At 41.5% G+C, this 27,664-nt stretch overlaps 1 protein-coding gene across 8 annotated transcripts in view; it reads right to left on the bottom strand.

Moving 5' to 3' along the window:
- EPC1 (enhancer of polycomb 1) overlaps nt 1–27,664 on the bottom strand; it is a 98,851-nt gene that overhangs the window by 23,224 nt on the left and 47,963 nt on the right. For all 8 annotated transcript variants that reach the window (XR_012655195.1, XM_075062234.1, XM_075062236.1 and 5 more), the window contains 4 exons: nt 4,437–4,596; nt 2,946–3,091; nt 2,651–2,857; nt 2,159–2,307 (listed from right to left, as the gene is read on the bottom strand). Coding sequence is in view for 7 of the 8 variants with exons in the window: in XM_032799093.2 (XP_032654984.1) it covers nt 2,159–2,307; nt 2,651–2,857; nt 2,946–3,091; nt 4,437–4,596 (662 nt within the window). In the remaining variant the exon portion in view is untranslated. The remainder of the gene's footprint in view (nt 1–2,158; nt 2,308–2,650; nt 2,858–2,945; nt 3,092–4,436; nt 4,597–27,664) is intronic.

Genomic DNA, 27,664 nt, shown 5'->3' with positions numbered 1-27,664 from the left:
TAAAGAGCAATATGCCATGTCAGAAATCAACTAAAAAACTCTACATATTGCAAAGATGATATCAGCTATCATGAGGTGGGAGGGGTGAGGTATGTCTATTGGATAAAGTGTTGATAGGAGTACTTGATTATATGCAAATAACTCCTAAAGAACATGCATTATATCACTGGAGAAGGTTACCAGCTGTTTTGCCCAGGTGGATTTTGGATCAGATGTTAAAGTTGTTGGGACAAAGAAGATGGTGAAAAAGGAAAGGGGTAAAGCCTATAAATTTGCAATTCACTGCCACACCAGAAGTTTTTGGTCTGTGTCCCTGGTGCAGCAATCACTCATGGCAAAGCTTAATTTCACTTAAGAAATTTAAGATGCATCAAAAAGAATTCCAGGTTTCCAAAATGGGGAACTACACAAAAATGAGAAAGCTACTTAAAATGGAAATTAAAAGAAACCGTCACAAGGAAGAAAGTCTCCATGCAATTTGCAGGCCTATTTAAAAACATCATTAACAGACTCAAACTAAACGTATGCCCCAAAAGAAAAAAGGAAAAAAACAGTAAGAGAATCTCACCATGGCTAAATTACAGAGTAAAAAGAGGCAAAAAGGTATCCTTTAAAAACTGGAAATTAAATTCTAGTGAGGAGAAAGGAGCATAAACTCTAGCAAGTCAGGCGTAAAAGTATAAGAAGCCAGGAAGAAAAAGAATTTGAAGAGGAACTAGCTAAAGATTAAAAAAAAAAAATTGCTGTTAGTTCTTGTAAGTATATCAAAAGCTGGAAGGCTGTCAGACAGTGGGGCCACAGGAGTTGAAGGAACACTGAAGGAAACAAGGTTGCTGTGGAGAAGCCAAATGAATTCTTCACATCGGTTCTCACTGCAGAGGATGTAGGTGAGGATTCCCACAGCAGAGCCTTTTTTTTTTTTTAGGTGACAAATCTGAGGAACTGTCCCAGATTGAGGTGTCAAAAGAGTAGGTTTTGGAACAAACTGATGTATTAAACAGCAGTAAGTTATCAGGACCAGATGAGATTCACCCAAGAGTTCTGAAGTAAATCAAGGTCAGCCTCTGACCAGGTCAGTAAGTAAATCAAGGTCAGCCTCTGTACCAGATGACTGAGGGGTAGCCAATGTAACACCAATATTTCAAAAAGGTTTCAGAGGCAATCCTAGCCATTTTAGGCTTGTAAGCCTAAATTCAGTACAAAACAAATTGCTTGAAACTATAGTAAAGAACAGAATTATCAGACACAGATAAACATGATACGCTAGGGAAGAGACAACCCAGGTTTGTAAAGGAAAATCATGCCTCAATCTATTAGAGTTTTTTGAGGATATGAACAAGCATGTGGACAAGGGTGATCCAGTCAATACAGTGTACCTGGACTTTCAGAAAACCTTTGACAAAGTCCCTCCCCACGAAGCTTTGAAGTAAATCAAGCAGTAATAGGATAAGAGGAAAGGTCAGTAACTGGTTAAAAGACAGGAAACAAAGGGGTAGGAATAAATAGTCAGTTTTCACAATCAAGAGGTAAATAACCGTGTCCCCCAAGGATCTGACTGGGTCCTTGCTGATGAACATATTCATATATTATCTGAAAAATGGGGAAAAACAGTGAGGTGGCAAAATTTGCTGACAATACAAAATTACTCAAGATAGTTGAGTCCAAAGCTGACTGCAAAGAGCTACAAAGGGATCTGACTTAACTGGGGTGACAATGACAGATGAAATTTCATGTTGATAAATGCAAAGTAATGCTGATTGGGATTATTGTTTCCAACTATACATGCAAAACGATGGGGTCTAAATTAATGTTACCATTCCGAGATCTTGGGAGTCATTGTGGATAACTCCCTGAAAACATTTGCTCAATGTGCACAGTGAAAGAAACCTAAAATTAAAACTGACAAAAAAAGGGTGACTGGATGAAGACTAGACTAATTCCTTCCTGATTTGTAAATATATTATTTTATTTAATTCTCTCTTTGTAAAACGTGAAAGCATGCTATACTATAATAAAATAATTAAGCACAAAAGTTAAAAAATAGTAGTTTTAAAAAAAGATTTACACAAGTCAAAAAGTTCTGTTTATGCAAGAGTGTGAATGTTTAATGCTAAATTTTTCAAAAATGATTATGAAATACTGTTCTGAAGTACTCTACCTCTTTTCCATAATTTCCAGTGTTAAATGCAATAACTCCCTCTTGCTTTTTTCCCTTCTCTTTATCATCTCTAGGATAGTTACTGCACGACTCAGATCTCGACGCAACTTAAGCATCTTTTCATAAGACGCTTCATCATTCTTTCGATTCTGTGGATATAACAAGACATTTTTAATTTCCTTTTCATTGAAGTTTGCATCAAGCATTGACATATCAGAGTACAGAGAATCTTACTTCTACTGCAAGTTACAAGTCACCTGCATTATTTATGATGATGATGATTGGATTTTGTAGTAACCTACCAAAAAATACTGATAACTCCTGGGATACAAACTTCTGTAGTTTGACTGTATAATATTTCAACTTAGTGAGGCCATTAGCAGGCAAATCGTGTTTTTCCCCCTTTTCTTTTCAAGATTCAGTATTAAAAGTTACATTGACCTAGTAATGCTTCAATACAATAAGAATGTGCCAGATTTTGTATCTACTCACTTTTCGAGTCTGCATCTTTTCTGTTCGCCTTCTAAAAGCAACATAAGGATCATTTGTGCTGGAACCATCTCGCTTCTCTTGTTTTACTGTTGGGATAAGAGAGGGACCTCGACAGTTTTTCCTCTTTTTAATCCAGTACTCATACACTTCTCTAATTAATTCATCATCTTCCTTCAGAAGCAGTTTGGCCTCCTGCAGGCTGACTGGCTAAATGTAAAAACTCAATGTGTTACAAGAAATAGCAACATATGAAAAGTATTTTTTTTTTCATTTTTTATCTGAAATAATGTTGTACCTGCTGACCACTGCCCTTTTCTAGCCTGTCTATCATCTCCTCAAACTGCAAAGGAGAGATGTCCATTCTTTTCTTCAACTTATTCACAAAGGCATCATCTTCTGAATCCAAGTCATAATCAGGCTGTTCAGCATCCAAACTAAAAGCTAAACAATACAGTGAATGTTAACATGGAAGTACTATGGAAGTATTTTCTTGCAACAAGAACAAAAGTGCCTGGCATTATAGGCTATACTTTTATGGTTTGGAGAGCAAGACAGAACATACGCGGTTTTTGTTTGCGGGGGAAGGGGGGGAAAATCTATAAAACAGGTTCTCCAGTAACAACTTGATACTTTTATTAAAACAGATCTAAAAAGTACAGTGAACAATAATAAAATTAACATACACATTGACAGCAGACATTAACTGAAGATGAACATTATAAATATAATACCTAAGCATTCAACTGCTTATCATTTACTATCCAGTATATTTCCTATAGTTCAATCTAAGAATCTGGAGCGACACCCTGGCCATGTTGAAGTCAGAGAGTTGGGTTTTTTGGGGTGATTTCCAGGAAGCCAGAATTTCACCCCAATTAGATGTGGTATTTCAGCAAAAAGCTTCTCTGATGACTAGACTGACATCACCCAAGTTCTCCTCATCAATAACCTTAATATCTTAAATAAAACACAAAAATAAATAAAAAATTGGTTAAAGATTATGCCAGATGAACCTATGATAATCCAACTTTACATACAGGTAACATTTTGAAGACTGCTTTTTGTTCACAGGGCATTCAGCTTAAGAACTTCAGTTGACCTATACTATCAGGAGAGAGCATGAGGAAGTAAATGGTCATGGAAGTAGTCAGTACTCTCAAGAAAGAAGTCTGTAAATCAATCCCAAATGTTTTATTCAGAAATAAACTGGGAATCTATTTAGTTTATGGGGTGCAGGTATCATGTTCAAGACACTGCTAATTAAGGCATACAACTGTATTCCACATTAGCAAGAACTTCTGAGATGTTTTCAGGTGTTGCCCCAAGTAAAGTGATGACTGTGGTGAGGTCCGCATCCAAAAGGAACAGTTGAAATCTCCTAGCCAGATAAAGATGAAAACAAGCAACAGCACTCAAGTGGGCTATCTAGGCATCTAGAAGCAGCTGAAGATCCCATGAAGAATTCTAGAATGTGTATCTTAAGAGATGAACATACTCCATTTAACTGAAGACAATGGCTAACCGCAGCCACTGGGAGCTGCATGAGGCCATACCCGCAGATGGTCAATGTCTGCAAAATGTTTACTCTGATGGGCCGTATGCAGCCTGTGGGTTGCAGGTTGCCCACCTCTGGTTTACACCTTAAGATGCTGCACAAACATTAATCTTTGAAAGGAAGTTTCAACAGTAGTTCAATAGGTGTTTTAAGAAATCCTTTTAATTAAATCAGTTTAGGAACATTTTGGATATAGGCTTTCACATATATTTAAAAAATATTTATACTTACGCTGTATGTGAATGAGCTGCTTTGGCATCCTAAATTCCCCAGGATATATAGATTCATAGTAAGCGATATTACTTTCTGCCTCTGGGACCGGTATAACCATATTATCCCTCTTCTCTCCATATACCTGTTGTGCCGAGATAGCTCGCTGAAGATGATGTTCCTATACATAAAAACAAAAAGAAGTGATTTGAAAATGGACATTCTATTGAGACACTTGGTGTGAGGAGTTAACCTTACTTTCCTAGCCCACTTTTAAAAAGAGAACATATTAGTTTCTGTGGATTTATGTATTTACATCACAAAGACAAGACAAGACAAGACATGATAAATGAACAATACATTTTAGAGGAGATGTTCCAAGTAATGTAACAAGGATACACCAGTAAGACTTCCAGTAGGTGGAGCGCACGCGCGTATATACATGCACACGGAAAGCTGTAGAGTTCTCTTCTGTACAGAGACAGCTAGTTAGAAATAGCAAAACACAACCAACCAAAATCCCTTATGGGCACAAGCAACACTATTTTGTATCCAAGGAAATATTATGACTATTCAATGACATGTTATTTGCATGTCAAGCTAAACAAATACTTGTGGAAGTATTAAAAAAAAGATAAAATCATAGAAATGTAGGGCTGAAGAGCCCTTGAGGGGTCATCTATGCCATGCCTTCATGCTGAGGCAGGATCAAATATACATAGCCCATCCCCGACAGTTGTTTGTCTAATCTGTTTTTAAAAACCTACTATAAACAGGCACTTTACAACGTTCCTTGGAAGGAAGCCTATTCCAGTGTTTTAACTATCCTTATAGTTAGAAAGTTCTTCCTAATATCTAACCTAAATCTCCCTTGCTGCAGATTAAGCCAATTACTTCTTGTCCTACCTCCAGTGGACATGAAGAACAACTGATCCCCATCCTCTTTATAAACAGACCGTAAGACATATTTGAAGACTTGTTATCAGTCTTCTCCTCAAGATTAAACATGTCCAGTTTTTTTTTTTTAAACCTCTCTTTTTAGGTCAGGCTTTTAAAACATTTTTATCATTTTTGTTGCTCTTTTCTGGACTCCGTTTATTTAGTCCACATCTTTCTTAAAGTGTGATACTCAAAACTGGACACGATACTCCAGGTGAGGTCTCAACAATACCAAGTACAGTGGGACACTCTAAGGCAGTAGTCCCCAAACTAAGTTGTGCCCTCCCTTACCCCAATGTAATCTGCCCATGCCACCCACTCCCCCTGGAAGCTGTGGTTGGCAGCTAGGGGCAGGAGTGGAGCTGTGGCCGGGGTCCAGGCCATGAGCAGGAGCTGGGGGCTGCAACTGGGATCAGGAGCTGAGAGCGGTAGCAGAGGTTGGGGCAGGGCTGGGTGGCACTCCCTCCCATGGGGGCTGGCCCGGGCTCTGCTGCGCCACCCCCCCGAACTTTCCTCCATGCCCTTCTACAGGGAGCACACTGCACAGTTTGGGGACCATTGATCTAAGACTTGTTAGAGGTAGATACGGTGACAAGTAAACAGTCAGGACTTCACACTACCAGCTTGGGTTTTATCTTCTGTAATTTTTTGTCACTGCCCATTTTTGATTAAACATGTTATTCCTGGGGAAATTCTGCACCAAAAAATTAAACATTATGCACAAAGTATTTTAAAATTTTGCATATTTTATTTGTCAAAACAACACAATATAAATCAAACCAGTTTCAATTATTTGAGTAATTTATTTCAAAATACCTGTCAGCAAGTATGTCTTAACCATACAGCTAAAAATAGGATTCAGGAAATGTTTTTTGACAAATAGATTTCTTACTAGGCATATTAATACAGAACTCTGAGTAATAATTCATTTAAGTTACAATACAGAACTGTATTTCCTGCACCCCTCAGAAACAGTGCAAAGGTTTGGGGGAGTCATGGGTAACAGAGGAGCTGAGGGAGAGGGAAGTAATTGCTGAGAAAGAGCCTGGGTGTGAATTTGAAAGGTTGTTGGGTATGGATGGGACCAGAATGGGATGGGAACAGGTTTTGGGGGTGGGTGGGTGTGGCCCATGAGGAAGATTGTTAGGGAGCTTTCCACATGCAGACCCTGGCTGATCCCTAGTCTCTCCCACTCAGTCAGGCACATCTGCCCCTGTCCTCATGTGTCTCCGTGCCTCCACACAGGCACCTTCCTGTCCCTATGTGGCCCTGCACTCCCTCCCCTGTGCCTCCACTCTCATCCAGCCTCTACCCCAGTCTGTCCTCCCCCACTAACCGTTATGAGCCCATCTGACCCCCCAGCAGCTCCATGCTGTCTGTTTCCCCATATACCCTGTCTCCTGATCTGGCCCTACAGGCACTGTGAAGAAGGCACTACAGATGCCCCCCGGGTTACGCGAACCCAACTTATGCAAAAAGTTCCGTAAGCTAGCAATAGGAGGGTTTGGTTTTTTTGGCGCATAATGGTTGGGTATGCGTTTCTGACTTACGCAAAATTCAAGTTACGCAAGGCGTTCCGGACTGGAACGCTTGCATAAGCCAGGGAGCATCTGTACAGGCTCTCTCTCCCCTAGCTGTCCAGGAGTGGCTGCTCTGTTCTAGCACCACAGCAATTTTTCCAGCAGAAGCTGTTTTCGGGGAGGGGAAAGAGATGCATGGCACGTGAATTATGCGCACACGCAATGGCACAAAATTCCTCCAGAGATACTATATGATGCTTACCACCTCCTTTCATTGGAAAAAAAATTGTGCATGATTTTGCTAAAAAATTGTTATTTCTGATACACATCCTCAAACTATTTATTGCAGTTTTTTGTATTTTGGATGATGGCTTGAAAGAACCATTCAATAAATTATCTAACTTATCTTGGTGAGTTTAGTGTCAAGTTTTAAGTATGGCAAAAATGTATCCTTTAACTAACTGCAAAGGCTAGAAAATGTCATTTATTTTAAGTTTAAATTCATTTCACATTTAGAAGCTTAAGTGATGTTGTTCAAGTCTGCAGACAAACCCAATTCTTGATCTACTCATAGCTTTGCCAAGCTGCAGAACCCTGCAAGCACTAAGTACCATTACCAGTTCCCCATTGGTACCACACAGTGTGGAAAGCAGTGCAATTTTTAAGAAAATTGGTCAATTTTTACATCACTGTGGCATAGCTGGGGACTGCTATGTGTAGCAGCAGAGGCTGGATGATAGGTAAACAAGATAGTTCTTTTTATGGAAATAAACACAAAGCCATCAAGATGCACACATTACTTACTGAGCAACTATGTGATTTTATTACCTTCACTAGTTTTAAAACTCACATGATTTTTAGCACCCTTTTGTGTTACATTTCTTTACTGGTGCGCTCTGAGCTCTACTTCCGAGTTTCCACCTGGAGTTTAATGTTATTTATATTATGGTAGCACAGACGCTACACATACACAGTCATGATCCGAAGAGCTCCTACAGTCACCACTTCTGTACTGCAGGATCTGCCCTTAGATTACCTCATAATAAAATACAGAAAAACTGAGTGGAAGAGTTCTGTTGTATAGATTTGCACCAGTTCAGTTGCTTGGTTTTGAGCAGTTCCTCCAAGTGAGCTGTAGACTGGTATTTTATTTAACAATCGAGGGTTTTTTGATCTTTTTAAATTTTAGTTAAAGTTGCTTGCTTCGCTGGTAAAGGAGTTACAGTTGTGAGACCCAGAAGTGGTACATGGTAAGGGGTTATACTTCTAATTCGATTCATTTTTTGATCTTCTAGTGGTTTGTAATGGCGAGACCTATGCTGTTTTGGCAGAGAGGTTTAGAGTTCTTTTCCGTAAGTTGATTAGGTCTGCTCTAATCATTGTTGCTGAGTACTTGTCTAATAAACGGTAATTAGTGGAAGTGTAGGGGAAATGGTTTCCACTGGAATTTTGTCTCAATTGTTATCATGGTAGCGAAAAATGGCACTAGACTTCATTCCCATGCAGTAAAATAGGTTGAATTATACTGTAAAATAGATTAGTGGTTTTATCAGGAAGTGTTAGTTATTTAATGGTTCTTTATTGTACGCAAAAGTCTAGATGTGATGTTTTTATAGCTATATTAAGGCTTCATGGTGCATTTATTATGATGCCCAGGAACATATCATTTAAGATGTTTGATTTCTGTGTCTAATAGAAAGAATTAAAAAAAAATAGGCTGCCCTGTAGAACCTGTTTTACAGTACATTTCTAGCAAGGGGAAATTCTTTTGTCTAATATATCAAGAGGGCAATAGTATGATTAGATCATCAGCAAGTATCAGGCATTTAGTGGAAACCCTGGGTTTTGCTACTGATGTATATACTGACAAGGACTGGGCTGAGATAATTCCTGTTTTACTTCCTCTTGCATGAAGGTCTCCATATGCATATCTATCTTTATCCTACAGTTGATAGATTGGTACACAGATTTAGCTGTGTCCTAGGTTTTCCCACTGATTTTTGTAGAAAGTTGTGTCAGTTGTGCCAGCTTGGAGTCGAAGCTTTAAAAGCTTCAAAAAGCATACAAATATCTTGCTTGGATTTACTCTAGTCTGCAGGATAAAACTGGTCACTGTTGCATTCTCAGAAGGATCCATTTTGTCTTGTGCATTTTGGTTTACCTGTCAGCCATGTGTATTTTATTTATTTATTTTTAAACAATGATACAGAATGGGCTGCAGGTATGATTAAAATTATTTGGGTTGGAAACATTTGTATTTGTGTTCTGAGGTAGACATATTACTTTGTTTAATATCCATTGAGAAAAACTATTAAAGTTATTACTACACCATCATTAAGATTTAATTCACTAATCAGTTTAGTGAAACTGATAATTCAAAGCCTGTCCTTTGAATTTGGTCCCTCCACCAAAATGGTACACAGCTTCAACTCTGGAAATAGCTCTCTTCCTCTCCAGAGCTGGTTTCCCCCAAAACGATGGTTCATACACAGAGTTCTTCTGTACAGGAATTCTTGAACTGCATATCCTGTCCATTAGTTTCCTCATTCAACTTTAATTCCAGTTCTCATTTTCAAATATTATGTTCTCTGTCCTGATGATTTCTGACAGCTCTACTTTGAAAAGTCTGACACCACTACATTTTTAAACAATAAAAAAAATGTATGCTAAATGGCTAACATTACTCTTATCAGATATTCATTAAGGATGAGCTTTTCTGAAACATGATCAGCACTGGCCTAATTCTGTATCCACTGAGGTCAATGGCTCCCATTGATTAATTTTATGAGCAGTTAGGACAGTGTGCTTTTGACAGTCCCAGTCTACATCTGAAGTTTTAGGTTTTTTTAATTTCTAGACATGGAAAACATATACCTTATAAAAAAAAGTTAAATACAACAGGAAAAGAATGCAAAATTAAGGTTACAAAAATTAAATAAATACAAATTCAAGTCTTATGACTGAGGCTCAGTCTTTTTAAAGAGACTTATGAAAGACTGGAAGAAACCACACTAATAGCTTGTATTGCCTACAAGCATAACTCAGGAGGTGAAAGCCATAATTAAAACTATACACTCCATTCAACAAAATACTCAAAACAAAGAACAAAATGTACAGGCAAATTTCAGGGCTCAGAAGAACTAGTATCATCAGCTTGAGTCTAGAATAATGAGTAAATTCTGTACAAGTTTCTCCACTCATATATCCAAAGCATCTCAAATTCTGACCTGTAACAACCTTACAACTACATAATTTGTCACAACTATCAGTCTGCACTGATTTTGTAAAGTGAAGAAATGGGCAGGTGAGTGGGAGAGGGGGAAAAAGAACCTCATCTCATTTATTCATTGATACATACATGTACCCATCACTATCACTGGGCCCTAACTAATATGGCAAACTAACATAGAAAGTTGACTGTTTTAACATTTTCAAGAGCATGCAAAGTTCCACTGAAATCAAATGGGACTTGTGCTTGTAAGTCATTTGATCTGGGATGAGATTTTGGAAAGGGCTGACTGTCACCATTGGAAAACTCATCCAATATAATATTACATGCCTCATCTGGGAGACGAGACTGCTCTTAAGGCCAACAGATTTTGTCAAAGTAGTGGTAAGATAGAATTCTAGAGCGGGAGGGTCCTTCATGATAAATGTCCCACTACAAGTCCACAATGTTAAATCAAAAGGAGCCATTAGCTCCAGTACCTCAACTGACCTCCAAAACTGGGATGTCCTTTCAGATAGCCCTGTTTAGTTTGGCCATGGCTTTTTAGATCAAAGTCAAGCATTCTGATTTGCTTTCACAAGTAAACAGGAAGCCAGTGCAATTTTTTGACAATTCGTTTAACTTGTTCCATTTGGCTCAAACTAAGCAAATAGAGAGCTTAAAGCTAGTGCAGAATTAGTTTCTGAATGGTCTTGAAGGCTAGCTATGCACAGAGCACATTGTGCAGAATGGATCACTGCAAAAACCTTGATAACCCTGGAAAACTATTAGGACCTTGTTAAAGATTTGTAGCCCAGTTTCCAGAAATAAAACACGCACACACACTAATACATCTACAGCTTTCCAAGACAGAAAAGACTTTGAAAAATCTCATTTGGTAGGTGTATTTAACAGTCAGTAAAATTTTATATTTTTACACTGTACATTCCATAAAAAGGTACTTTGCTGAATTAATACTTCACTGTTTGTATTTCTACATTAAGCATACATCTGTTGAAGTTTCAAGGTATGTGCTCCAAGTAGTTAGGATTTGAGGTAGACAAATGAGAAAAAAGTTGAGAAAACAAGGAGTAACAAAAAATACATATACAGCAGTTATAGTAAAATGGACATTATGGTCTGATGTACTGAACAATGGTATGAGAAACTTATTTTAATTCTGGTTTGGGCACTGATGTGACTGTGCACAAGCTAAAACCTTTCTGTAGCTATTTCCACAGCTGCAAAAAGGGGGATTATACTTGCTTACTTCACAAAGATTCGTGAAACTTAAGAAATGTTTGTACAGTGCTTTGAAAACACAAAATATCACTACTACAGTTTATTAGTGTTACTCTACTCAAAATGCAGAAGGAAGTGTGTTATGACTCTGGATCAGCTTCAGTAAGCAGACTCTGCTTTAATGACCAAGAATCTCCCCTCCATTAATAGTGACCTACATAGAATTTGATTAAAATCCAACTACTGGATTTCTAAGTTATAGTTTATCAGTCTAACTGTAAATGTAGTCTCAATTAAAAACTTACCTATTATTAATTTGATAGTTATTTGTATTGCAGTAGCTCCAAAAGACCTCAGCCAGAATCGGGTAACCACAGAACAAAGCCCTGAATAAACATTACTCCTGGGGCAATTCTGCAACATTGCCAAGCACAGAATTAGTGTCTCCCCCCAACTCCCAGGCAGAATAATCAGTTCTGATGGGGAGGCAAAGGGAAGTGCAATTACAGCTTTTGCTCACCACAGGTGGTTGTGGCACCAGAAAAGAGGGCAGATGGCCCATGGCAGGAGCAGCCAGCTGAGGAGAGTGAGTGGACAGAGACTGAGCCCTGCCCTGCCCACAGGGTCAGGTGAGAAGGTATGGGATGGGGGAGGAGGGGGAAGGATGGACAGAGAGGGACACAGGAGCTAATGGATGACAGCACTGGCCCCGGAACTGAATGGGAGTGGAGGTAGAGGGAACATGGGACAGGGACAGCTTATGCCTGGCTGAATGGGAGAGGCTAGAGGTCAGGCAGGGTCTGCATGGGAGAGGCTAGACAAATCCCGTTATCTCCCCTCAAAAAAAAAAAAAAAAAAAAAAAAAAAAAAAAAAAAATCTGCTCCATATTTCCCACCCACACATAACAACCCTCCAGGTTCATTCCCATCTCCTTCCCAGCAATTAACTTCCCTCTCCCTCAACTCCTCCATTACTAGACTCCCCCAAGCCTCTGCGCTGCTTCTGAGGGGTACAGGAAATACGGTTCTGTACTGTAGTTTAAAGGAATTACTCAAAGTGCTGTATTAATGTGCCTAGAAAGGAATTTGTCAAAAACATTTCCTGAATCCTTTTTTGTCTGTATTGTTACAGACATACTTGCTGAAAGGTATTTTTAAATAAAAATTACCAAAAAAATTAGAACTGGCGTGGTGATATGGACCCTGCCTTGAAGAGCAAATTTTTAAAAACCCAAAGCGACAGAACATACAAGCAGTAGTAATCAGGATAATTTCAGGCATGCTCCTTGTTAGTTCTCAATTTCTATATACATATATACTTGCGTCACACACAGCTGGCCCAACTTATTATTACACATCTGAACAATGATTAACTTTTTAAACAGTTAAAGTTCTTCTCTATTTCAAAGCTCAACCAAAACAGCAACCATCAATCTCATTTTAAAGGCTTTCAATATGCTTCCCTCTCTGCAGAAGTGGCCAGAACACAGGCAACAACCAGAGGGAGTGTCTCTTCCCTCCTGAGAAATCAGACCCTGGGAATTTGTGGGAACACCCGCCCTACATCACTGTCCTAGGTGCTGGTGAGGTGGTGTCACTAGAGCCCAGCTCCACAGTGGGGCAAGTGACCTGCCCAGCCCACACCCTGCTCCTGCTGCTTGCCTCCCAGGAAGGAGTGGAAATTCCAGCCAATAGGCCATTGGGGTGTTGGTACCTAAATCTGGGCTTCTGGGATGGAGTGGGAGATGGAGAATGAGTGGGTATAACCCAGCCTGGCTCCTTCCTCCTACCATCAGTACTGCTCTTACTGCTCCTGGAAGTCTCTTGCCTCCTGGGAGGCCGGATTCCACGCTTTGAAAACTCAGGCTTGGTCTATACCTAAGAACTTAGGTGGACTTAGCTATGTCACTCGGGCATGAAAAATTCACACCCCTGAAAGATGCAGTTAAACTGACCTAAGCCCAGTATGGACCATGTCTACACTACAAATTTTGGTCAACACAAGTTACTTGGGCATAAAAGTTGTCAACATTAGCATATTGTTTGTGCGCAGGCATAGTTGGCTCATTGTGTCAGGGGGTGCATGTATCTACCAGGAGTGCTTGTATCAATGCAGTTAAGTTTTCTATGGGTAGGCATCCGAGTTTGCAACCCGTCACCATCCAGCGCACTCTCTTTTGGGAAGTTTGGCAATGCACGCAGGGGTGACTGGGAGCAAGGAGTCCACTTACCAGTGTGGAACTGTCTCCATCCCATAATTTTCATGCCTTTTTTCAAAATCCCACAAACCTGCTTGGCCTTCCTTGCTGACCAACATTTCTGACAGAAGCACAGAGACTGTACAATTCTGCACTATTATCCTAAGCATTCTAAGCACAGGACGAGTGATCTTCCAGAATTTGCAGAGCTACAAAAACCACCAAATAAGCAGGTGACATGATGTTTTCTTGGAGATTGCTGTGGGACACAATAAGAACCAATTCAAGGCTGCTGGTGGCATTCATTGAGCACTCCAGCATTTGAAGATGCTCTAATAGTAATGCAGGCTTGAGATGATGAGCAACAGCTGCAGAATTTTCAGATGCACAAGGCCACATTCCTGGAACCGTGTGCCAAGCTTGTCCCAGGCCTCCAGTGCTGGGACACCAAAAATAAGAACAGCCCTGCAGTGAAGAAGCGAGTAGCAATGGCATTGTGGAAACTTGCAACACCAGACTCCTACCGATAAATCAGAAAACAATTTGGAGTTGGAAAATTCATTGTGGAGGCTGTTGTCATGCAAGTGTGCATGGCCATTAATCACCCTTGCTACGTGGAAATGTGACTCTCTGCAATGTGCAGGGCAGAGTGGATGGATGTGCAGCAATGATGTTCCCAAACTGCAGTGGAGCAATAGACAGCATGCACCTGTCTTACACTAAACCATCTTGCTACAGAATACATCAAACAGAATGGGCTACTTTTCTATGGTTTACACAAGCAGTTATGGATCACAGAAGATGTTTCACTGACATCAGCATGGGCTAGTCAGTGCAGGTGGATGACTCTCCCATCTTTAAAAACACAGGACTTTTCAGAAAGCTACAAGCAGGGACTCTCTTTCCCGACTGAGGGACTACCATTGGGAATGATGAAATGCTAGTAGTGATCCTTCGGGACCCAGCTGACCCTTTACTCCCCTGGCTCATGAAGCCATACACTGGCCATCCTGACAGCACCAAGGAAAGATTCAACTACCAGCTCCGCAGGTGCAGAATGACAGCTGAATGTGCTTTCGGTAGAATGAAGTGATGCTGGCATTGTTTATTGACAAGACTGGATCTCAGTGAGAAAAATATTCCAGTGGTTACAGCTGCCTGCTGTGTCCCACATAGTATCTGAAGCAAAGGGGGAAAAGTTGCCACTGGGGTGGAGGTGGAGCAGCTGTCTGCTGAGTTTGAACAGCCAGACCCACAGGCTATTAGGACAGCTCAATGCATGGCACTAACAGTGAGACACAGTAATGCGATGTGGTATACGGTGCCTTACCAGCCCTACTGTTTCATGGTCTGTTAAGAACTGTGTGGTACTTGGTGTACATATATGAATATAACACTTTCAATGCACCAATTAAATCTGACAGTGCACTTGTTGTACATATATGATTATTACAGTGTTTGTCACCGATCCTCTGAGTTGTATCATACTGTACAATAACAAATAAGTAGGTGCTTTCAGAACTGTTGGGCATTCTGCAGCATATGTTGTGAGCTAATATCTATTTGGAAAATAATTTAATTTTATTCAGTAATAATCAGTGAAAAAATCAGTGCAATTTAAAAGCAAATAGATTAAACTTATTAACAAAACAGAACTTATGAAGAGGAAAGAATATTCAAGTCCATTTTAGCAACACGGAAAGCAACTGAAGCATTCACGGGTCAGTGTATGTGAAGCTGTGATTGTCTATAATTAGGGCCCTATCAAATTCAGCATCATGAAAAATGCATCACAGACCCTGAATTCTGGTCTTTTGTGTGCTTTTCCCCTATGAAATCTGTATAGCATAGGGTGAGACCAGTGTTTCTCAAATTGGGGGTCCTGACCCAAAAGAGTTGGACGGGGTGTGGTGTCACAAGGTTATTTTAGGGGGTCACGGTATTGCTACCTTTACTTCTGTGCTGACTTCAGAGCTGGGCGGCATGTAATACCATGCTATCTTTTACTTCTACGCTGCTGCTGGCAGTGGCTCTGCCTTCAGAGCTGGACTCCCAGCCAGCAGCTGCCACTCTCCAGAGCTGCCACCAACAGCAGCACAGAAATACAAAGTAGCAGTATTGCAAACCTCCTACAATAACCTTGTGACCCTCCCACAACCTTTTGGGGTCAGAACTTTGACAATTATAACACTGTGAAATTTCAGATTTAAATAGCTGAAATAATGAAATTTACCATTTAAAAAAAATCCCATGACTGTGAAATTGACCAAAATGAACCATGAATTTGGTAGGGCCCTATATACGTCATCACTCGTGGTGGAGTGGTAGGGGTAGGACAGCAGCCCCTGATCCCATATGGAATGTTGGAGGCAGGGGAGGATATAGGTACTGCATGGAGTTCTCCATGGACTGCTGAGGAGGCAGAGACTGGGATTATTGAACTTGTAGGTCCACAATAGCGTGCAGCATCTGTGTTTTCTGCCAGAGAAGCCCCATTATGTCCTGTTGCATCTCCCTCTCCTTTTCCCGCAGTCTCTTCTGGGCCTCTCTCCTCAACTTTTTCCTTCTCCAGGGTGTCAGCAATGTTCACCCTTCAGGGCCTGTGCTCACACTGGTTTGCAGGATCCCACTGAACACGTCATCTCAAGTCCTCTTATTTCTCCTCATCTGGTTCAGGCACACTGCAAATGTGCAGGAGGGAACCCCTCAAGGCCCCAACAGCAGTAAACAGAGTTACCATTATCAGTATAGTCACAACAGAAATATTTCCTTCCTCTCCTTATCAATAATTTTCTTGTTTAAAATTTCAGGTACTTCTGCTTGGGAGTGCTTGTGCACGACGCCACTCTCAGCACAGCCATGGTACATATGACACGCCATGGATGAGAGTAATGAGAAGGGAATTACTGGGTTGCACGAAATTATAAGTAGAGAGCAGCGGTTCTCAACTGTGGGTCCATGAGTCCTTTTGGGGGGCCAGAGGGGCACAGAGCCCAGCCACTGAACCCCCGCCCCCCATGCGCACACCCTGAGGGGCTGAAGAGGGAGTGGTGCAGGGCTGAAGTCCTGAGCTCTCCTCCTGCCCCACCCCATCCCTCCACTGCCGGGAGCAGCATGGAGCTGCAACCCCAGCCCCGAGCCAGGAGCAGTACAGGGATGAAACCCCTCCTCTGATGGGGAGGGAGTGGCACCCTGAAGCCCTGACATGGGAAGAAACCTTGAGCCCATGGGCAGAGTTGAGGGAGCACAAGGGTGTTGCTCCCCTCAAACTGCAGTGCCTTACCCAGAGTGGGGCAGTCCTGGGGACAGCTCCACTCCCCAACCTCCTCCTCTCCCCCAGCTCCTGTCAGGCCCCACCCTCTGGCTAAGCCATAGGCAGGAAGCTGGAGCCAGATAGTGTGGGGGGGCTGCTCGGCTAGCTGGTGGCGACATGGAGTGGCCAGCCATGGCATTCCCCTGTCTGTTGCTGGTGCCTGGGGTTGCGGCTGCTCCTCAGCTCCAGTCCCCTTTGACTACTTCCCAGGCAGCTCTGGGCCCAGCAGAGCCCTCAGGGAGTATTCACTGGCACACAGCACCAGACAGGTGGGTGGCCTGCTGAAGTGAGTCGAGATGGAGGTGGTGCTCCTTCCCTGGACCCCGCTATGCAGAACTGGCCAGAGCCCTACCAGCCCTTGTCCCCCCTGCCCCAAATAGATGCCAAACTACATCTATGCCCAAGGGTTTCCAACCCTGCCCCGGACCCCACCCCTGCCCCTGCTGTGCCCTGGAGTTTTTCTAGCATGTTGCAGGGGAGGCGGGGGTGTGTGTGTGTCTCAAAGAAAATGGTTGAGAACTCCTGGAATAGAGCAATGCCACTGAATACCGACACTTTTTTTTTTTTTTTTTTTTTTTTTTTTTTTAAGTAGGCGGTGGTAATTTTAGCTCATATCTTACTCCTGAGGATAACACTCAGGGCTGGTCTCCACTATGAGGAGATTAACACTGCTGATCCCTGCTGCATCAATTGCAATTCAGTGGGTCTAGTGAAGACCTATTAAATTGATGCCAGAGCACCTTCCAGTTGATCCTGGTACTCCAACTCTCAGAGAAGATTAAGGGAAGTCAACTGGAGAGCATCTCCCATTGATGCAGCACAGTGAAGACATTGGGGGTAAGTCGACCTAAGTTTTGTCGACTTCAGCTACGTTATTCACATAGGTGGAGGAGTGTAACTTAGGTAGACTTACCCCCATAGTAAACACAAGCCCACAGAGAACACAGTGGTTGCTGGAGTCCCAAAGCTGCCTGTGCTTGTATGCTAGCATGTGTGCTGCAATGGTGCCTGTCCAGGTTATCGTTGCATAACATGCTAGCAACGTTGTATGCTAGCATGTGTGCTGCAATGGTGCCTGTCCAGGTTATCGTTGGCCACCATGGGAAAACGTCCTACCATGGTGGAAGAAATAAAGCTGCCATCCCTAGAAACCTTCAGGAGAGGATTACAGAGGGCCTCCTTGAAAGTTTCACAGAGAACTCATGAGGATTCAAGGGACATCCCTATGTACATGAACCACATGGCCCCCCCTTGCCTAACTGCAGAGCAATGAAAAGCAGGTAACATACCTCTCTTTGTGCACTGCTCGCTACCACTTCTAGTATGAGTAAACTAATAAAAAGTCAATTGCTGTGCCCAGTTGAGCTGGGGACACCCAACACTGCAACAGGAAATAAATTTAAACATTTACTGAGGATCATTCCCTCATTACAGGTTCTCCCAGGCTCAACTGCCAGTAATGACTGATCTGCAGTGGGGTCTCAAACAGGTCCTTTGTCACAGCATAGTTGGATCTCCATGTCACATGTCCTCCATTCTACTCACTGTTCATGCCAGAGGCCCGTAGCTCAGGCTCCTCAGAGGTATCAACAGTGGTCTGTGGCATGGTGCTGAGGTCTCCAACAAGTATGGCATGCAGGTCTTTGTAAAATCGACAGGTTGGTGGCTTAGCACCAGATCACCTGTTGGCCTCCCTGGCCTTCTGAGATACCTGCTGCAGTTCCTTTGCTTCCCTGCAGCACGACTGCTGGTCCCTGTTGTATCCCTTTTTCTGCTTTCCCCGTGAAATTTACTCATAGATCTCCACGTTTCTACAGCTGATCTGTAGCTGTGCTTGCACACAGCTTCTTCTCCTCACAGGCCCAAGGACTCAATATCTTCTGTCTACTCCAAGCCAGAGCACGTAGCCAGCATGATCAGCTGGTCAGTTGCAGACAACAATGGAGAATTTCTAAGTGTGCTCGCCAAATTGGGAAATCAGAAAAAGGCATTTCAAAAGTCTGTGGGACTTTAAAGAGGAGGGAGGCCTTCCAGCCTTGGGCAGTGACCAGAACAATCAGTTTTGGGCCATGTGGAAGAAAAAAAACCCACACACACACACCCACCCTACCTCAATGCAAAGTGGCTTATGTTGACTTAACTTTGTAGGCTATAGACACTGCTAGGTTGATGGAAGAATTCCTCCGTCAGCCTAGCCTCTTGAGTAGCTGAATTTACTACAATGATGGAAAAATGCTTCTGTTGATGTAGTGTCTACACTACAAGCATTACAGCAACATAGTTTCAGCTGTAGTGTAGACATAGCCTCTATTTGGACATCTGGGAGATGGCGCAAAAAAAAGTGAGAAGTCGACACTGTCTCACTCCCTTGGATCTTCCTCCTGTTGTGACTGGGGCTTAAGTATACCTGTAATTGGTTGTGCAAACTACTTCCTAAAGCACTATCTACCCATGAAAATTTACACTCCAAAAGAACTACATTGGGGTTCCAGTTCATTTTCTGAAGTACTGGGTAAGCAAAGCAATTCTATACCAGTGTGTTTAGATATTAACAAGACCAGAGAGGCTCTAAGCTACCTTTGCATTCTACTGATCTCCTAGGGGCTGGGTTAGCCCCCGGCATAAGTTAGAGCAGTCACTGATGTAGGCTAGAGCTACATCAGTTTATGCCACCAAGACATTCACCCATAGTGAGGGAATCCTCAGCTGTTTGATATGGGCAGCTTTACAGAATCACAGATAAGTAGGACTAGAAGGGCCTTCAAGAGGTCCCTTGCACCCTTTGCAAAGAGACAGTGAAAGATCTGGTCCCACTGTAGCAAAGCTGTACAGACAGGGCCACTAGACTGTGCCAAAATAATCCAAAACGTATGGAGCAGAATTTGGAAGTGAATATGCAAGATAAATGATCAGAAGATCACTTCTGTTATTCAACTGAAATATCAGTCCCTTGAGTAGTTGCTTAAGAAAGCTTTCACTGTAATTACTGTAGCACAAAGATCTAATTATTACAAACACTAAACTAGAACTGCTGCTTAGGCTTAGATCATGACTGCTGAGTGAAAGTGTAGTCTAATTATACTCATTTGTTCCTGAAATACATGAATCATGTTTTGTAACTAGACTAAAAGCTGATCTCGCCAACTAATAGTTTTAATAGGGACACTGAGCAGAAGTTCATTCAGCAAATTCATCTATACCATTGCAGTCTGAACCTCTGAGTCATCTTATTTGGACACCTCTAAAGGAATTGCCTGAGAAGTTGCTTCTGTATCTGTGGGCTTCCAACAGCAAGATGAGTAAACAAAAGACTATTTCTTAGCTTTTTGGGAATTTTGGGGGGGGGGGGGGTGGTAAGCTCAGTCAAACGAAGAGGGAGCAGGGAATGAAGAGGTCTATTAAGGTGGGATCTTGGTGGAGCTGAAAGAAGGGGGAGGGATTCAGTAGTTTTCTCACCTTCCATTTAACCACTGTGACCTTCCTAATAAGGGAGCAGGTCCTGTGTAGAGGGAAGTTGGGGGCAAAGAGGAAGAAGGTAAGTCAGAAAGACAGTTGAAATACATAAAATTACTTCAGATTAGAGTGCTGAATCCTGAAATGTGGGATAACTGCTGTGCGCATGTGCACTGACTTTTGGTGCTTAATCTTTCAATCTTAATGCTCTATCAATGTACTGGTATGCGATTAACTGGAGAGGCTGAGGTGCTAAATGATTAAAAAAAACTATAGAAATCTGAAGCAAGTTCATGTTTAAATATGCAGCTTTGAACCCACTGAAATTAATAAAACATAGGCAACTAAAAGCTTATTTGCACAATCATAGAACCACAGAACTGTTGGGCTGGAAAGGGACCTCGAGATCATCTAAGATACCCAGTCCTGCCTCAGAGTCAAAGGGTATACCTAGATCATCCAAGAAAGGCATTTTTCTAATCCATTCTTAAAAACCTCCAGGAATGGAGATTCCACAATCTCCCTTGGTAATCTAGTCCAGTGCTTACCTATATTTACAGTTAACACTGTTCTTAAAATCTAACCTAAATATCCCTTGCTGCAAAGTAATGTGATCACTTCTTGTCCTACTCTCGGTGGACTCAACAGTTGATAATCATCGTCTTTATAACAACCTTTTACATATTTGAACACTTAATTCCCCTCTCAGCTTTCTCTTATCTAGACTAAATGTGCTCAGTTTTTTTAAGCCTTTCCTCAGTCACATTCTCTCTTCTTACTTTAAAATTGGAGAGTCCAGAGGAGAGAGATAATTTAGATAATGTTTTCACCCCTCTTAGCCAGAAGGCTGAGAAGTCTACTGAATACGCTCAATACACAATTTTAAAATATTAACAGTGTAATCAGAAAGTTTCCTTTGCAACAAGCACTTGCATGGAATCAGTCCACATTAAGGAGCAAATTTCAACCTTTAAACCTCAGCAGTTTTTGCTGAAGGGCTATTAGAAAAAGTCTGAGAATTTGTTTATGAGAAAAGCATTTCCCCCATACACTCACTTAGCAACAGTAGATTTATTTTTGCTTAAGAACTTCTATATCTACGTTACCCAACATGAGTTAATTTTGAGTCTGAGCCTTCTGCCAGCAAGCACCATCTACTTCAGTAAAACTAATGTCAGCATTAAAGTACAACTGCATCTCATTACAACATCGTGGATGCTTAAAATAAAGCAACATTTCTCATGATACATCAATTGTGAAATGTATTTTCAAACTGTTAGACCTTCCTGAGTTTAGCATTGACAGTAACTACCTTGCTAAAAAGCAACATTATTTGCATCACTGGCAAGATAGGTTGCTTTACTACTGTTTTGAACCTCAATTAGTTATTTTGAGTATTTAGAACCTTAACATGGGTTTAAAAAAAGACGTTGAAAGGAAATTTTCTTCAAGATGTGTGGACCTATGGGTGCTCCATTTCAGGTGCACATGTACCTCTCAGGTCCTTGATCAGAGATTGCTAGCTAGCAGTGTCCGTTCAGCCTGTGCATGCGCCCTATGTCTCTTTGTGGCAGACACCAAAGCTATCTAGACGTGCATGGGTGAATCGCAGTAGGTTCCTTCTCTACCCAGTCATAACCTAGCGAACATCTGAAGCAGAGGGGAAGAAGAACAGCTAGTGGAGCACCCACAGGGGCACACTTCTTGAAGAAGTGCAGTTATTACTCTTAGGGGAATTCTGTGCCACTGCACAATACAGAATTTTGCAGAAATTAATGTTGTGAGCACACAATTTCCTTTCCCCTATAGAAATGGGCTACAGAGTTGCCGGCCGCCACTAAGGGACGCTGGACCTGGCAGAGCTTGCACATAGAAGACACTGCTGTGGAGAGGGAGCTGAAGGGTTCCCAACACGCCTTGAAAGAAGGAGATGGTGGCACATAGGAAACTCCACGCAAGCCTGGGACCCAGCATAAGGCTTTTTCTCCCTCTGGATCCCTGGGCTCTGAAACAGCAACTGGGTTGTCATAGGGGCTTCTTTTAACTCTCTACTCCTGGAGGAAATTCTGTCTCTCTGTTTGGTTACAGATGTACTTGCTGACAGGTATTTTGAAATAAATTACCAAAATAACTGAATTATGTAGTGTTATTTTGACAAATAAAATTTGCAGAATTTTAAAATATTGTGCACAGAATTTAAATTTTTTTGTGCAATATTCCCCCAGGAGTAAATTACTGCACACAGTAAGTAACATTCCCTCCTTCTTCAAACTGTGTCACTATAGGTGCTCCATTTTGAATGATTTTTAAGCAGTATCCCTAGGAGAAGGTGGTTCTAGATCCTGTTCTGAAGTTGAGGACTGTACTACAGAGCCAAGTGCCGCATCAGATCTGATGGCATGGAGCAGGATGTAATGCTTTGAAAACGTATGGACTAGAGGTCCAGGTAGTTGCTCTACATATCTCAGATACTGGAACTTTCTTTAAAAATGCAGTAGATGTTGCCTGCAATCTGCTTGAATGTGCTCTCACCCCTAGAGAAGGTGAGTACCTGCAGATTCATAACACGTAGAAATACAATGCTATATCCATTTAGAAAGTCTGAGTAGAAATAGGAGCCTTCCCCAGACCTGTGAAGGATAACAAGGAGCTAGGCAATCTCCTAAACTGCTTAGTCCTATACAGGCAGACAACCAAGATCCTTCTAACATCCAAGGTATGAAAATAGAATGTGTGTTAAGAACTATGAGGTTTCTGAAAAAAAACCTGGCAGATTGATAGACTGGTTAAGATGAAAATCCAGTTACATCTTTGGTAAGAACCTAGTATGTGGATGTAAAGAGACTATTGTTAAAGAACACTGGAAAAGAGGGGGAGATCAGCCATTAAGGTTCCAATCCCCATGACCCTATGGAATGACATAATAGCAACTAAGAAGGCTGTCTTCACAGAAAAATGAAGTAGGGAGCACGTCACCATTGGTTCAAATGGAGGTCTTACAAGATAGCTGAGAACCAGGTTGAGGTCCCAAGGTGGGGTGGAGTGTCTAATATGGGGGCGAAAAGATTAGTTGGACCCTTAATAAACTTGGACAATACCATGTGAGCAAAAACAAAGAATCCTTCGACTGGGGAATGAAAAGCTGAAACAGCAGCTACGTGTAACTTGACCAAACTGATAGATAGCCTGGATGTCTTCAGATCCAGCAGTTAATCTAGGATGAGGGAAAGGGAACCAATTCAGCCCTGAGATAGCAACAACCGGGCCAACAGACGAATTTCTCCCATTTCTGCAGGTAACTAGTGAGGGTTGATAATGCGAGTGTGGTTGCGGCGCCAGAGCTGGGAGAGAGCTCTCCTAGTGCTGCATGTACTCCACCTCCCCGTGGGGATTAGCTTGCGCTGGGCCACTGTTTACACTAGTGCTTTGCAGCGCTGTAACTTGCTGCGCTCAGGGTGTTTTTGCACACCCTTGAGCGAGAAAGTTGCAGCGCTGTAAAGCGCCAGTGTAGCCAAGACCTAGGAAAGCCAGGTTGCAAGAACAGATTACAGTGAAGAATTACAAGATGTTTATCTAAAAACCTAAATGCCTCCACCCTGAAAGAACTAGGCGTACTTCCAGCTGCAGAGAAATAAAACCAAGTGATTGAGGTTTACACAGCAATGAGGATTTGTTGACACCTTTCACTGCTTGTAGGCAGGACAGTTATAACAAACGTTGTCTCATTTTATTTATTTTTTTTGGGAAGGGGGCGGAGGAAGGGTCTGAAAGATGGAAGAGATTCATAATAATAATAATATTAAAATCTAGGTCTTGCAATCTATAGCATCCAGGTTAGAGAGCCTTACATACACTCCCCAATGTGTTTGTTTGTTTGTTTGTTTTTTTTAAAGTCACTCTTACCAAGACAGTCACTAATAATAGGCTTAGAAATACCAGATGTAATCAAAACCTTAATTTCCATCTTTTTTTCCAAAGAAAATGCTAATCTTTTTGTTGAACAATACAATCTGATAATTTAAAAATGTATTAATCTGTTCTCATCAGGAGTGAAGTTTATTTGAAATTACATTCTTCAAAGAGAGACTATTAGTGTCATTATGGTCAAATTATTGAAACAGTATCCCATTTACTTTTGTCCATATATTGTTTCCAAGTCATTACTAACTAGTTTAAATGACTATGTGCTCTTCAGATTGGTTAACTGTGCAATACCAGATATTTAATGGGGGGAGGGATAGCTCAGTGGTTTGAGCATTGGCCTGCTAAACCAAGCGTTGTGAGTTCAATCCTTTAGGGGGCCACCCAGGGATGTGGGGCAAAAAAATCAGTATCTGGTCCTGCTAGTGAGGCCAGGGGGCTGGACTCAATGACCTTTCAGGGTTCCTTCCAGTTCTATGAGATAGGTATCTCTCTCTCTAAGATTCTTCCTAAAGCCAGTATAAGATTCCATGCTGATCTATTTGGTGGTTGTGGTAGGGGGAGGGGAAGACTTTCTGGTGGTCTGGGTTGTTTCCAAGGTATACATATGCTCAGAGTCTACTGATTTCAAAACCAGAGCATGCTTTATTGTTAAAGCCAGTTAGAACAGGCCCCGAAAAGAGGACTCCTCTGTTTTTCAAGGATGCATAAACCAACTCTTTATTCCACCTACCCTCCACCCAATGTTCCAAACAACTATCAACCCTCTTAAGAAAATGGTAACAGTCAACAAAAAATAAGCTTAAAGGCTTGGAAAGCTAATCAGCTGGAAGTGTAGATAAGCATGATAAAAAAGTACTACATGTTTTCCAAAGTAAGTAGTCCTATCAACATAGTGTTTCCGTCCACAGCCAATTTATATCCAGAAAAAGGATAAATGACACTTGCAGTCTGGAAGTCCAAAATTTTCTTTACAAAAATAAAACAAAACAAAAACAGTGCCCATTCCTCATTTCATCTGATTGACCAAGCTGGATTGTGTACAGTCACAAGACACAGATAAGGAAATGCCCTACTATGTATGGAACAGAAAAAGGAACTTCAGGAAACCAAGTTTAGAGTGTTGCTGTACTAACATTGTTTAGAGAGTTAATACTCAGATTTTTAGTCAGACTTCCAGTTTATGGAAAAAGAGGAGACTATGCAAAAGCTTAGGGTTTACCTTGACCTGCCAACTCACATTAAAACTACAACTGTCTTGTCTTCATTAGGACTTTAACTCATGTTAGCTAATGCAAGGTAAGAACACTTTTTCCTAGTGAAGACACATCCCTTCAGGGAGGGAAACAAATCTCTCAAGCTGTTTCTCACATTTGAGAAGCAACACTAAGAAGAATCTGACAAGTACTGATTGACCTTAGTAAGGAATTTTTTGCAAAGACCGGGAGGGGAAGAGCAAAAAAGTTCTAATACATTTTCCAGTCAAAAGTGAAGTGCCTTATTCCACAAGGAAAAATTCTCACTAATCAAATTAGTGATTTAGAGAACAAAAAAATGAAAATCTAGATTTGCATATGCAGGAATACTAGAGAATACTGTCTGAACCATTAAAGGCTTTTCTGTTCAATTCATCTCACGAATTACCCAAGTGGAATTTCTACTAGTGAGTATCATTTTCTACGGAAAAGGAAATGTTTACCCCTCTCCTAGAGGTCTCCTTGTTACAAGCAGTCTCCTTATTTGCCAAGTAGTTTTGTTATTTGCAAATGATTGTGTAAGGTAATACTGTACATTATTAGCATTTGCTATACATGTTTAGTCTTTCAGTACACAATTTCTAGTGATCTAAACTTTCAAGTTTACTGAAAAAGAAGAATAGAGACTTCTTTTCTGCCTTGAATAAGTTATATTTAAAAAAAAAATCTAAGAAGTCACCCACTCAGAAATTAGGAAATGCCAGAATTAAGGTTGTGCAGATAACTTTAATTCATCCTTTTTCTGTATATGCTCTATAAAAACAAACAGTCTTTAATTACATGATCATGTACTATTTAAACACCAGATTCCTACTTTATTCATTGACAAACGAGATGGTGCTTACTGAAAGAGTAGCTCAATAGCTCTCACTCCCTACCCCACAAACATTCAATGTTTAGTCTTATTCACTGCATAGTTTAAATAAAATGCAGTAAATACAGAACTATATACACTAACTACAAAAACTACTATTAGCTACAACTAGAAACTACTAATAACTACACTATAACAACTATCTACAGGTAAAACGAGGAAAGAGCTAGGGAAACGGAGATCAGCTATGCCGCGCTCCACAGTTCCAACAACCGTCACAGGAGGAAAGAAGGAACTGAAGGGCCACTAGGTCGGTCAGGGCATAAGAGCGCCACTCCAGGGGGCGCCTCAGCTGACCCACCAAGTGTTGCTAGAGTAAAAATCTTCTGATGATCGTGCATGCAGCACGCACACACCTAACTGGAATCGATATGAGCAAGCACTCCAAGAAGAACTGTTAATTTCCCCTATGTGAGGTAAGATGGTATTTTACAGATAGGGAATTGATGCAAAGAAAATGAAAGCCGAAACTGTTGAGTGTTCGTAATTTTTTTTTTTGCTTTTCCAGAATAGTTAATGTTTATAGCTTTATATGGTTAAAGCTCAACTCTCATGACTTCAGTGGTAGTTGTGAATATTCAGCACCTCTGCAAATCTGCTAACACATCTCAAGTTCTTCTCCCATAAAATAAGGAAAACAATTAGCAGTCACCTGTAAAAAGCTCAGTTTAAGCAGCGTCTTCAGTGTCACATAGGAACTTTTTGGGAGAATCAGGGAGAAAATCCAATTCTCTAGCATGAGTTCAATTGCCTTCACAAGGCCATCCCTTTCTTTTCCCGCAGTCCCCTTGACTCATTCACTATACTTCTTCCAACTTTGAGGTTGTTGTCTCTAGGACCCCCGCCTCCTTTAACTACACATTCCTGATTCACCCTAGAGCAGTGGTTTTCAAACTGTGGATTGCAACCCAGTACTGGGTCATGGAATGTAAGGCACTGGGTTGTGCTAGCTCTGGTCACCACCACCAACTGGGCTGTTAAAAGTCTCGTTGGCGGTGCTGTCCAGCTAAGGCAGGCTAATCCCTACCTGTTTTGACACTAGGCTGAGCCCCAGAAGAACATAAGAATGGCCCTACTGGGTCAGACCAAAGGTCCATCTAGCCCAGTATCCTGTTTTCAGACAGTGGCCAGTGCCAGGTGCCCCAGAGGGAATGAACAGAACAGGAAATCATGAAGTCATCCATCCCGTTGTTCATTCCCAGCTTCTGGCAAACAGAGGCTAAGGACACCATTCCTGCCCATCCTGGCTAATAGCCATTGACGGATCTATCCTCCAAGAATTTATCTAGTTCCTTTTTGAACTCAGTTATTGGTCCTGGCCTTCA

The sequence above is a fragment of the Chelonoidis abingdonii genome, chromosome 2, assembly GCF_003597395.2.
Source record: "Chelonoidis abingdonii isolate Lonesome George chromosome 2, CheloAbing_2.0, whole genome shotgun sequence".
Classification (NCBI taxonomy): domain Eukaryota; kingdom Metazoa; phylum Chordata; order Testudines; family Testudinidae; genus Chelonoidis; species Chelonoidis abingdonii.
The sequence above is the reverse complement of the archived record's forward strand: the minus strand, read 5'-3'. Positions and strand labels throughout refer to the sequence as shown.